This window comes from Equus przewalskii, chromosome 1, assembly GCF_037783145.1.
Source record: "Equus przewalskii isolate Varuska chromosome 1, EquPr2, whole genome shotgun sequence".
NCBI classification, from domain to species: domain Eukaryota; kingdom Metazoa; phylum Chordata; class Mammalia; order Perissodactyla; family Equidae; genus Equus; species Equus przewalskii.
Genome location: NC_091831.1, coordinates 121,057,368 through 121,070,428, shown reverse-complemented (window position 1 = coordinate 121,070,428; position 13,061 = coordinate 121,057,368). Strand labels below are relative to the sequence as shown.

The 13,061-nt window shown below is 37.4% G+C and overlaps 1 protein-coding gene across 4 annotated transcripts in view; it reads left to right on the top strand.

Annotated features, from left to right (window-relative positions):
- The window catches only part of LOC103555466 (E3 ubiquitin-protein ligase ARIH1), a 188,513-nt gene that overhangs the window by 108,214 nt on the left and 67,238 nt on the right, over window positions 1-13,061 (top strand). The window contains exon 14 of one of the 4 annotated variants that reach the window (XM_070575547.1): window positions 865-4,216. The exons of the other annotated variants lie outside the window; for them this stretch is intronic. Coding sequence (XP_070431648.1) covers window positions 865-949 — 85 coding nt within the window. The 3' untranslated portion in view covers window positions 950-4,216. Of the gene's footprint in view, window positions 1-864; window positions 4,217-13,061 lie in introns of those variants that run through there. 4 annotated transcript variants of the gene reach the window in all.

Genomic DNA, 13,061 nt, shown 5'->3' with positions numbered 1-13,061 from the left:
TCTAGTCAAGCATAGCGGACAGATCAGCATTTATCCCGAAGGCTGATTCTGCTTCTTCCATTCAGCTTTATCTTCTTAGTTGCTACCCTGCAAGGAAGAGCGAGCCTAAAAAGGGCAAGTGGCCATTAGGATGAGAGGTGAGATTGGGGTGCTGGTCCTAGCGTGGGGATCCTATGAATTAGGGCTATTGACAAGTGAGCTACCCAAACCTAAAGAGTTTTTATTAGATTTGTTTTTTCTAAGGAGAGATTTACTTTGTCCTAGGAGTAGATGATATGCTACTTCAGGATATGCTACCTCTTAAGCTAAAGATGCAAAATGTTTGTTTTTTCAACATGGAGCCCTTTCTCCCAAAGTTATTTCCTGGCAAATACTGATATCTTTTTAATAGTAGTAGAAACCTTTGAGAATTTGGAAGACTTGGAAATTTAGTCCTAAGTAATATTTTCACTTCTCTTAGCCAACTGTAACTACTACATTGTGTTTATAGTACTTTCACAGTCAACAAAGATTTTACAAATGTGAAGAAATAACGCTTGAAGTTACTTCTTCCTGAAACTGTTTATTTATCTGTAGAATGACAGGATTGAATCAGATGATTTCTAAGGCCCTAAGGTATTTCTAACATTTTATTGCTCTAAAATTAATTCCTCAAACTGGGAATCATAGCTTTTGAAAAATACCTTTTTAAAATTAGAAACAATTTGTTGTGTCTTTCATCTAGACCTGAAAATGTGCCTATTAAAAGCAGGTGCTTGGTTCCAAGTCTAGATAAACTGTAGAAATACCTTAAAAAATGAGTAAATGCCTCTTTTTTTATTATTGGAGGCTGACAACAAGTGTTTTTTTTCTCTTTGATTACAGATACTGTGAGAGTCGACGAAGGGTTTTATTACAGCATGTGCATGAAGGCTATGAAAAAGATCTGTGGGAGTACATTGAGGACTGAGAATGGCCCTGCATAAAATGAACTCTGAAAACTTTACCATCTAGAGTGCTCATGCAATTAAAACAAACAAAACAAAACAAACACAAACAAGGAGGCACTAAGCCTGTTCTGACACCACTGGTCTGTAGTACCAGAATTCTGTTTTGTTAACGGAAAGTTTAAGTAAATTATATTGTAATAAAAAAAGGTAGATAAACCATTGTACAACAGTATTCTAGGCCACCAACAAAAGTGTGACAGACACACTAAAAGCCCTCCAACTTTAACTTGTAACGTAGCTTCATTCTCAAAGCTGACTCCTTTTTTTCTTTTTCTTTTTCCTGAGTGTAGTACAGTTAAAATTTAAAACAACTCCTTGACACTGCTTTTCATGTCCAAATCAGCTGTTTTGTTGTTTTGGTAAAGGACCTCTTCCCCTTCCTCCCCTACACAGACACATACACCCACACACACAGACTGACTCTCTGTTTCTCATACCCCAAGGTCATGAGTAAATGATGATCAGTTCCTTGTAAAGAAAATTCTTGGGGCGGGGAAGGGGGTAGGCAGCCAGAGGAATTAAACAAAAAAAAAAACAAAAAAACTTTGTATATGACTTTTAAAACAGGACAACACAGTATTTTTCAAAATTGTATATAGTGCATATGCATGGACAAAGCAAGCGTGGCACGTGTTTGCATAATGTTTAATTACAAAAAAATATTTATTCTTTAAAAATCTTCAAGATTATGTCTATTTGCTGTGCATTTTCTTTTAGTTTGCTTTATCTTTCCAGGGTTGAGGGTTGGGATAAAAGGCATATTGGTTAAGCACCTCTGGAAGACCTAACTAGAGCTTTGATTTCCCTTTCCTGAAATTACTTTGCCCTTTCTGGTTTTGATATGTCTGTTGCTGCCCACGGGCCTCATGCCTTGAATTCCCAGCTCTTGATCAGGGACAGGGAGGTCAAGTTCTAACTAAATGCCATGGCCTGATAAGGGCTGCAACAGGGAGCTTTGTTGCTGCATTTCAAGGATGACCAGTCCCCAACCTCATCCCCTTCCGTGGCCTCACACATCTACCTAAGCCTTTGTGTGCTCATGTCATGCACATGGCTGAAGGCTTCCTAGGCTCCATATCACATCCAGAGGAAACATTTCACTTTTTATTCCTTAATTGCTGCTTTGAGCCTTTTAAAAATTTTTAGTTATGGCTCTTTTCTCACCCCTTTTTTACGTTAGGGTGTCAAATAGAATGTTTTTGCTTTAAATATAAATAGCCATTCACTTAGTTTCAGATTGTGAATTTAAAATGGCAGATACTGAAATTGCTTGTGTGTGTTGCTGTGGGTTCAGTTTGAAGGCAAATACCCCTAGAACATGATGTTCCCATCTAGTGCATTTAAATAGAAATCACTGAGTTTGCTTCTTTTCTATTGTCAGCAGATAGGAGAATTAATAATGCATTTTACCTGTGATGTCCATTTTTATGAAATTTCTACTAAGCTATGTTAAAAGTAAAGGATGGTGGTGGTTTTATTAACTATATACCTGTTTAGGCCGTTCTGGCTGTGGTATTTTTCAACAGGTCAGCATCCCTAAATCTGTCAGTTTTATACAGGAGTGGAGAGTGAACTAGGCAACTAGATTAAGAGGTCTTTATGTTAAATACCAGTTTTGGCTGAGGACCTCTGTCTTCCTTTAAATGTCTTGCGCCTAGGGAGTGTTTACCATTTGTGAGGCAGCTTTGTCTGCTCTTGCACTGTACATCTTATTACTCCATTGGGAAGTAGGTTCACTTTCCTCTGGCCTTTTGCCTAAGTTAGGCTTTGCTGAATCAACCCTACTTTTCCTTTTAGAAAAGGTTGTTACATGAGATGTACTTGCAACTGTTCTTTTCCCATCAAAAATCAGTGAATGTTTGCTGAGTATATTATGCTGCTTCCTTAAACCACTTGTCGCTTTAGGATCAATTTTACCTGTACCTTTTATTATCCCCTCTCTTGCCACCTCAGGTGCAAATCTGAACTCAGTGTCTGCTTCTTCCATATGCTCTTCTCCCCATCATCCATTTGACTTTATTTTAAATGACTGCATCAATCTTAAAAGACATTTATCAAAACTAAGGAGATTTTTTTTAAGGAAGCTTGAATAAGTTCCTTTCCCTGGTAACTTTGAAAAGCAGCCAGAGTTGCTACCTAGATATGTGTGGCTCCCTTAAAATGTTTTGTGTACGTGTGGTGTTTTAAAAAAATCTTAACCAGCTAACTGCAGTATCTAGGTTTGAGTGTCATAAATCCTCTTTACACCATCCCCTTGTAAGAGGTATCCAAAAAGTGTGTGCACTTCATAATATCAGCTCCCACCCATGGAAGAAAATAATGCTTTTTAGAGATGCTTTTTAGCTTCAGTGTTAGCATATTACCTGAGGGTATTGCAGTTGTGGGTGCGTTCCCAAACTTGTATGGATCAAGGTGAACTGGCCTTTTCTACTTCCAAGATTTTGACGGCCATCTCCATATTTGAGAGAATTCCCTGAGTTAATTGCTTTCATTGTTAGTAGCTTCAGTGTCCCCCAACTGGGATAGGTAAGCTATATTGTGTGACAGCTTTCCTATTTCATCTACCTGAGTCTGTCTGTCAGAGGGCTCTATTCATCATAAGCACGAGGGTCTCCCTGTCTTCTTGAGGGCAGTTACATTGTCTTTTGAAAAGTGCATGCTTTATTTGAACAATTCATTGAGCAGTTGATGGACTTTAAATGATTTACAATAAAATTTTGATCCAAAGCTCAGGATGGAAACCACAGTGGTAATACTGAGTAGCATATAATATCAGACTCTAAATTCTGTGTAATTTGCTGCGACCCAGATTGTGTTTTATGTGTGTTTAAATAAATATATTAAATACACACGTGTATACATACACACATATATAACAGATCCAAGACTGACTGACTTGATTTGAAGTGGTTGAATCTGCAGTGTAAAATGTGGTTCAGCCATGATTAGGAACTGAAATTCAGTACAAGAGAGAAAAGGAATTGATGTAACAAATTCTTTTAGCTACAAATCCCGGTATAGAGCACTTGGGGGATGGGAGGGGGCGGGTTGGTGAGACAATCAGATCGATAAATTGATTAAATGCTCCTAACCCTGTAATTTTGTGCATAGAGCACCCTGTGCTGTGGAAATAACTGTTCTTAGATTTTCATTGTAACTGGACTGTTCAGGTTGCCCAGAGGGAAAGAACATTCCTAATTCTAATAAAATAAACTTTTATTTTGTTATTCCATTAGTAACTTATGTTTATTTTTATAGTTTAAAAAAAAAAGACATTGGTGGCCTAACAGTCACCTGTATTATGTGCCTTATTCACTGTTCCTATTTAATATAAAATGTCAAGATTTGTTTCAGTTTCTTTGCAAGGAACTGTGAATGAGACCGTCCCCAACAATTAACTTGGTTAATGAAGCCTTCAGAGCATTTTCTGAAAGCTTTCCAATTTCTGTGTCTTGAACATTGAATTCATATTGCTGTTTGTGTAGTAACAGTGATACATATTAGATGCTTAGTAGGTCTTTGTCAGTTTTTTAAAGACAAAGTACTTTGAAAGTCATTCTCAATTAACCTCAAAACTACTTCACCTTACATTTAGCTCACTCTTAGAAGCTGATAACTCCCATGGGGATGGAGGGAGAGTTGTCTTAAAGAAGGTCCCAAAGTTGGAGATCTTTGTTACTGATAATCTAGCCAACTCCAGATTTTAGGACAAAGATTTAATTTGGTCATATTTGGATCTATAATTATGTGAGTTATTTGTCACTTTTATCTTCAAAGCACTTTAACTTATTTTTGTTGTTAGTTCCATTGAGTTAATATCAACTCCTAGTGACTTGTGTACAGCAGAGTGGAACCCTGCCTCGTCTTATTTTTTTTTTCTTTTTGCATCATCCTCTCACCTTTTGGCGCTGTATCAGACAATGCTCCACTGCTATTCATAGGGTTTTCATGGCCTATTTTTTCAGAAGCGGGTGACCAGGTCCTTCTTCCTAGTCTGTGTTAGTCTGAAAGCTCTGCTGAAACCTGTCCACCATGGGTGACCCTACTGGTATTTGAAATACTGGTGGCATAGCTTTCAGGATCACAGCAACATGCAGCTGCCACAGTACGACAACCAACAGATGAGTGGTATGGGTCCCTGACTGGGAAATAAACCTGAGCCATGGCAGTGAGAGCGCCAAATCTTAACCACCAGACCACCAGGGCTGGCCACTTTAACATATTACTGTCTAAAGCAAGCAGAGTAGAAATTGCTCTGTTTTACAAAAGAAGAAGAAAAAGCTCAACCAGGTTAGGTAACTTGCCCAATATTTCACAATTTCTTCTATCTGGGACTCAAACTCTCTCCTATATGAGACTCAGTCAACATCGTACTACCTCTTCGTGTCATGTTTTCTTTTTCTGGTCTTAGAATGACCTCGCATTGAGTACCAAGAAAGGTGGTTCTTAACTATAGTGTACTTTTATACCATATCAAAGACTGTAAATATCTGTTGCTGCTACTGTTGGAGGAATGCTGTCTGCTATCTCTGGTCTTTAATTTGTTGCAGAGTTTGCAACTAATGTGGCTCTGTGTTTTGCCCAATCAAAAGAAACCAGCCATGGATATAAGAATAGCCCTTCTGATGTTGGTGATTGGGACAGTCCTCATGAGAAGACTATCACATGTAATAGTTAAGAGTATATGGTTCATCATCATTTGACTTGATAAATAGTGGCCAAGCAAATTGCAGTTGTTGTTTTAATTATTTGTTCAAACGAATTTCAATGTAAAGGATTTTGGCTAGTCTCCTGGAACTTGTTACAGAATTTCTTTCATAACTGATAACCGAAAAGGCACAGAACAGCCAATATCCATTTGTTCTCAGTGTGTTTCCTTAGAACTGGATGACCTATCGGGCTTTAAGAAGATAGTGAGCATTATGGGGAAATCTTGGCTCCTTCAGAAAGAAGAAGTGCAGGCCCCTCAGATTGGGGGGGGATAAAGTTTGTGTATTTCTGGTTTATTTTAAGGAATTTGCTTCTCCACTTTATTACCCAAGATGAAATAGCTAACTTGGAAATGCTCAACTGGAAATAATCAAATACTGTCTATTCTAGAAGTAAACAGAGTAAGACAGTTGCTGAGTTTTAATCTTTTGCTTTTTGTGGAATTAAATCCATTTTTTAAGGAAACTATTGCTGATATTTCTCTAGGCAGTAAGCATTTAGTGTGGAAAAAATGCCTAAGATGAAATTCTTTTGAAAAACAGTTTTCAGACATGATTAAAATGTAGATGGGGTTGTCTAGGGTCATTTTCAGAGTAGGAGCCAAATAGTATATAAATCAATCACACATTGATTGGTAGCAGTTCTGACAATGCCAAAAGCACAAGTTTATTACCACAGTAATCCAGGGGTCTTGAGTAACACAGGAGTCTTAAACTCAGATGTTTACAAGAGACAGGTAAATATTTTAATGACTACCCTGGGCTAAGAGGGCTCTGAGAGGAGCCTGTGAAATACGTACTATGTGAATTCTCTCAATTTTGAAGTGTTGGCCATTAATTTACAATATTCTTAAATGTGGGTCAAAGAAAAACTGCACTGGGGCCATATTTTCCAACTTGCATTCGTCTTGGGTTGCAACTTAATGCCACTGTCCATCTGACACAGAGTGGAATCACTGAGAAACTTCAAAAGAAAAAAGAACTAATACCTGAGTCCCACTTCATAAAGATTATAATTTAATTGCTTTGGGTTTTGTCCTGGGCATCAGTAACTTTTAAAGCCCCATCCTCATCCCCATCCCTGATGATTGTGCAGTGCAGTTTGAGACTTGCAGATAAGGTTGAGACCATTGATCTAGACACTGCTATAGTTGCAGAGGGGTATAGGTGAGCGTGCTAGGTCATAAGAGACAATAGGACTCGTGGGAAATTCACAACCTCAGGAAAGGGCCATACTGTAGGCCCTGGTTGAGTGGGTTTTGTGTAATGGTCCCTTCTAAAGGGTCTGGTGTGAAGTGCCCAGTTTGGTTTTTGTCAGTTTTCCGGTAAGTGGAGGAAATAATTCACAAAACCAAAAGAACAGTAGAACTGACAAATAGTAGAGTGTTCACATCAACTGGCAATATATTCTCTTCCCAAAGGAGAGAAATCTATCTGGGCAAGTAAATTAGAGACTGAGCAAAGATGTTTGAATGGTTCTAAGCAAAGCTGTCATTAAGCTATTTGTGTCAAGTCAATGCACAATTCTACTTAATCATTTATAGTTAAATTCAGAGCACTTAAGAGTCACAAATTTCTCGCTGTTACTTTAATTCTTTGGATGATGTTTGTTAGGACTGAATTTTCCTGTTTTTATTCCAGTGTGGCGGTGTGGAAAGAATATCAGTATTTCTCAGCCATAGTTTTTCCTTTTGTAAAATGAGGATACTATTAAGAGCTGTAATTTGTTGAGTGATTCTTGCTAGATGCTTACTTATGTTATCTGTATCTTCTCAGCAGCCCTAAAACAAAGTAAGCATTGCTAACCTATTTTACAAGTGAGAAAACAAGATCGTAGACTATTAACTCAAAAATTACATAGAGTTTATAGCAGGATCATCCTTATGTGATTTCATGTGTTCATTCCATCATGCTGTATTGTCTTTTATAGGAACATTGTGAGGATAAAAGAAAATTAATGGGAAAACAAAGCCTAGTTACTAATAATAAGCATACTAGTACTAACTTAGGTAAAAAATAAGGATAGAGAGCTGTCTCACACATTCCCAAAGGCAGGATGAGATTGGATCCAGGAACTAGAAAGCAATTTGGACTCCTAAACTGGTATTGTCCGTCTTCTATACATCCACAGCATTCTAACAACTTCTGCTTTTCCTGTCAGCTACCCCATAGCTCCAGGTGTTCTATTTTAACTGCTGCAGACACATGTAGACAGAACCAACCAACCAATGGGCAGGATCGTCGGGACAAATGTGGCTCTTGGGGTTTACCCCTCTGGATTAGGAGCCAGATTTTGGAGATCATGGTTCACTGGCTGCACATCACAGCAGGTGTGTTCAGCAAAACCAAAATGCCCTGCAAGTTTTATTTTTTAAGTAAATGTAAGGAATTAGTATAGAATAGATAATTATGGCTAACTTATTTAATGTTTACTACATGCTTCATGTCCATCTTTTTAAAACTCACAATCCTATGAGATAGTTACCATCTCCATTTTATAAATAACAAAATAGAAGCTCAAAGAAGGTAGGTAGTTTCCCTAAGTCATCCTTTTGTAAGTGGCAGAATGAAGATTCAAACTTAGATTCCTTCAGTCAACACCCGTGGCATCAGGCACTGTTGGCACTGGAGGTATAGCAGTGAATAAAGGGTCTGTTGGTTTATCTGAAGCTCTTAACCCTGATTCTACATGGAGACTCAATGGATTGCCCAAGGTCACCCAGCCAGTTAATGGCAGAGCTGGAGGCACAATTTGACCACCACTATTCCTTTCATTTCACTAGCTGCTTCTCAAACAGCCTTGCCAAAAGTACCTGCTAAAATTATATAGACTGGTTAGGGGACTTTCAGCCTTAGATTGACCTAGAGACTCAATGACTGATTCTTATTTTTGGCTCTTCTCTGTTCAAAACATGTCTCTTGTTGTTAACCTCAGATACTCCGCTAAGAGGGATCCAAAGTATACCTTTTTCACCCTCACATTTGAGAGCCACCCTAGCATTTTAATGAGAGTTAAGATGCAATCCCCATATTTCCAAACCCTCTCCTGAAGGCCAACCTTACCTACTTTAAGCTGGTGACTTGTCTTCCTATGCACAAAGTAACATTTCCTGACTTGGTATCTTATTTGGCACCTGTATATCCCTCATTACTGACTGTACCTGTATAAAAGTTTGGTATTTGCTTTTCAAGCTGCCTGCTTTTTGCCATGGAGTATTCAAGTTTCTTTCAGGGTGGGAATTTGAAAGGGATTATAGAAATATAAAGCTAATTCTCTATAGTAGACAATTCTCCAGAAAGCTCTCTAGGCTGAAAACTTGCTGCTATAGATTTTAGATTTCCTTCTGATGGCTAAAATTTGTTTCTGTATGCATAATAACAAAGCAGTGCCCTAGAAGCCATTTCAGTCCTCATTAAATTGCTATTTCTTAGAAATGTGAATCTCGAGTTTGTGCAGTGAGGATCTGGATCTTTGGAATCAACTGGCCAAGCTGGGATTCCTGAGGACTGACCGCATACACACAGAGCAGGATTTTGTCCTAAGTTTTCTGAGGGAACCTGTCCAAAAACACCACTACTTACTGAATTTCCCAGCTTCCTGTTGAAGGGAGACTCCCTATGTATACTTCCACCTCTGCAGGTCACATCATTTTCTCAGAGGGAGTGCAACATAAAATGATAACCAGCATTTATGGAGCACCTCCTGTGGGCCTACTTGGGCAGCAGACATTCTAATGGAATGTTCTAAAATTGTAAATCCTTGCACCTGCTCTCAAGTCATTTATAACTAATTGCTAGTCGTCTTGGTATGAACAAAGTTCTTTGCTTCTTAATAAATTCCCACCATATGACCCTGACTTGTGGTTCATTTCTATTTAACTTAAGGAAATACTAAAGAGTTTTCTCTAACAAAGGGGGAAGCATGACCTGAGTTTCCACCTGCTTTGGAAAAGATGCCTGCTTTGGATAGGAAATGAGTTTGTATCTAAAAATCCTGCAACTGGTTTGCAGCATTGTAAAGGTCATGGCAACAAATACCAGAGAATGGGTTTAATGAACAGTGATAGTATTCTACATGCATTTGAAGAATTAATTTTTACTCCATTATTTTGACTAGTTTGCAATAGAGTAGGTTAAGAATTGTACCATCTATTCATGTTAAAATCACATGAGTACAAGTCAGTGCCTTACAATGGTCTAATGCTTGCTCACTAACCAATGGAAATAAACTGTTGGTTCCACAAAATTGTTTTACAGATTCTAAAAGCTATTTCTTTGGGACACTGGATTGTGTGCCCTTTAAGATAAATTCTACAATCAAGGGCCTAGCCCTGAAGAGATTAGAGCCCAAAGATCACTCTGAGGAGAACAAATCCATATATTGTAAAATGCACACATCTTAAGTGTTCAGTTTGATGTTTTGACAATTGTATACACATGTGTGATAACATCCAAAAGAAGATATAGAACATTACCTTTAACCCAGAAAGTTCTCTTGTGCATCTTTCAAATCATCTCTGCTCCCCCTCCCTACTCCATTGATCATTTGCTGATTTTTATCACTAAAGATTTATTTTGCCTGCTTTTGGACTTTATATAAATGGAATCATATAATATGTACTCATATCTGGTGTCTTATAATGCTTTAAAGACTCATCCATATTGTTGTATGCATCGGTAAATTATTCTTTATTGCTGAGTAGTATTTCATTCTATAAGTATACCCAATTTGTTTATCCAATCTCCTATTGATGGACTTTTAGGTTGTTTCCAGTTTGGGACAATTATGAATAAGGCTGCTGTGTATATTTGTACACAAGATTTTTTTTGTTTATTTTGTGGATATACATGTTTTTGTTTCTCTTGGATAAATGCTTAAGAGTAGAAAATTGCTGAGTCACCTGGTAAGGTATGTTTAACTTTTTAAGAAACTGTCTTCCTGTTCTCCAAAGTGGCTTACCATTTTGTACTACCATCAATGATGTATGAGAGTTCCAGTTGCTCCATATCTTTGTCAACATTTATTGTTTTAGCCATTTTAGCAGGTATGAAATAATGCTGTGATTTTAATTTACATTGCATTCTCCTGATAATAATGTTGAGCACTTTTCATATGCTTATCTCACATTTGTATATCTTTCATGAAGTGTCTTTCATGTCTTTTCCCATTTTAAAATTGGATTGTCTTTTTATTGTGGGTTATTCTGTGAAATCTGGATACAAGTCCTTTGACAGATATATGTGCTATGATTTTTTTTTTTTTTTTTTTTTTGGGTAGACTATGGCTTATTCACTTTCTTATTGGGAGTTTTTGATGAGCACAAATTTTTATTTTGATAAAGTTCACTTTATCAATTTTTTTCTTTTATGGTTTTGTGACCTCAAGGTCACAAAGGACATATTCTCTTCTAGAAGTTTTATGGTTTGGGGTTTTATGTCTGTGGTGGATCATAGATGGTCTATGAGCCATTTCAATGGTTTTAGGCTTTACAGCTATAGTTTGGAGTTTTACATTTAGGTATATGATCCATCGCAAAGTAATTTTTGTGTACAGAATGAGGTTTATTTCAACATGGATATCCAGTTGTCCCAGCAACATTTGTTTAAAAAGATTTTTCTTCACACATTAGGTTGATTTAGCATCTCGGTTGAAAATCAACTGACCATATGTGTGTGTAGTTATTTCTAGACTCTCTATTCTCTTCCCCACAATATTTAATCATTATTGCTCTTCATATTTTCCAGAAAATCTGGGCTTCTGTCTGATATAAACTCTCTTTTATCTGAAGGAGTTCTTTTAGCATTTCTTCTATCACGGTTTTTCTAGAGATGAATTCTCTCAGCTTTTGTCTATCAGAGAATATCTTTATTTTACTTTTATTTTTGAGGGGTATTTTAGTTAGATATAGAATTCTGTGTTGACCTGTTATTTCTTCTTTCAGTATTTTGAAGAAGTTGTTTACTTGTCTTCAGGTCTCATTTGTTTCTGGTGAGAAGTCATCCAATATTTTTATTGGTTTACCTGTCCATAATGTGGGTTTTTTCACCTCCAATGGTTACATCTACTCTTTATCTTTGGTTTTCAGCAGATTACTATGATATATCTAGGTATATTATTCCTTGTATGGAGTTTACTGAACCTCTTGATCTTTGTTGATGTCTTTCATTAATATTAGATATTTCTTGGCCATTATCTCTTCATTTATTTCTTCATACTCTCTCATCTCTCCTCCTGGGACTCCGATTACACATATATTAGATGATTTGATATTAACCTACAAATCTCAGATGATTTTCCCTCCATCTTTTCTCTTTTTGTTTTCAGTTTGGATACCTTCCATTTAGCTGTCTTCAAGTTCTCTGATGCTTTCCTGTTAAACCCATCTAATGAATTCTGTATTTCTGATATAGTATTTTTATTTCTAGGATTTAATTATGTTTGTATGGTTACCATGTTTCTGCTGAAATTTCCCATTTCTTCACACATGTCATCCATATTTTCCATTAGATGTTTTAACATTTTAATAAGAGTTAAAGATCCCAACTGATAATTCAATATCTGGGTCATCTCTCATTTTGCTTCTATTGAACCCTTCCTCTGTTACTGTGGATCTTATTTTCTTGCTTTTGCACATGTCTTGTGTATGTGGTTGTATGCAGGACGTTTTTGTATGAAAAACAGGAGAAACTGAAGTAAATATTACTTACCTTCAAAATGGGGCATGCCATTTTTCTTTCAGCCACTTGAGTAGTGGCTCAGTCAATCTGATGTGTATTTGACCTAAAGCTTTATTGAAACTTTAGTTTGATTCAGTTCACCACTAGCTTCAGATATTTTGAAGGCAGAATCAGAACTTTTCTTTCAGTAGGGCCTAGGTTTTGGGCATTGGCAAGATTCCAGAGATCTGACTTTACTTTGTAGCCAAGGTATCAGCTTTTGGAAATGTGTGAGATCTCTCCTTTCTAGTGAAAAATGTGGACAAACCAGCCTAACTGCCAGGTTTTTTTGGATAGGGGGATGGGAGATATTCCTCTCAGCTCTTCTGTATGCCCTACCCTTAGTCTTTTAAGGAGGAATGCCCACAGTGCTGGGAGATGGTCTCTCAGCTCTCCTGCTCCACGCTTAGCCTTCAAGACTGTTTCTGATGAATTTCACAGCATTCCTGCCTTGCCCCCTCATTTAGAAAGGGTATCTTGCACTTGGGAGAGGCTCCACTTGCCTCAACGGCAAGGGTGATCTGTCTCAGCTCTTTTAGTATCCATCTGCCTCCCACTTTTAGTCTACTACTTCCCTGTACTTGGTTAAGATCCAAGAAGTAAGATTGGTAGGTGGACGCAGGCTTTCTCTATGGATTTGAGTCCT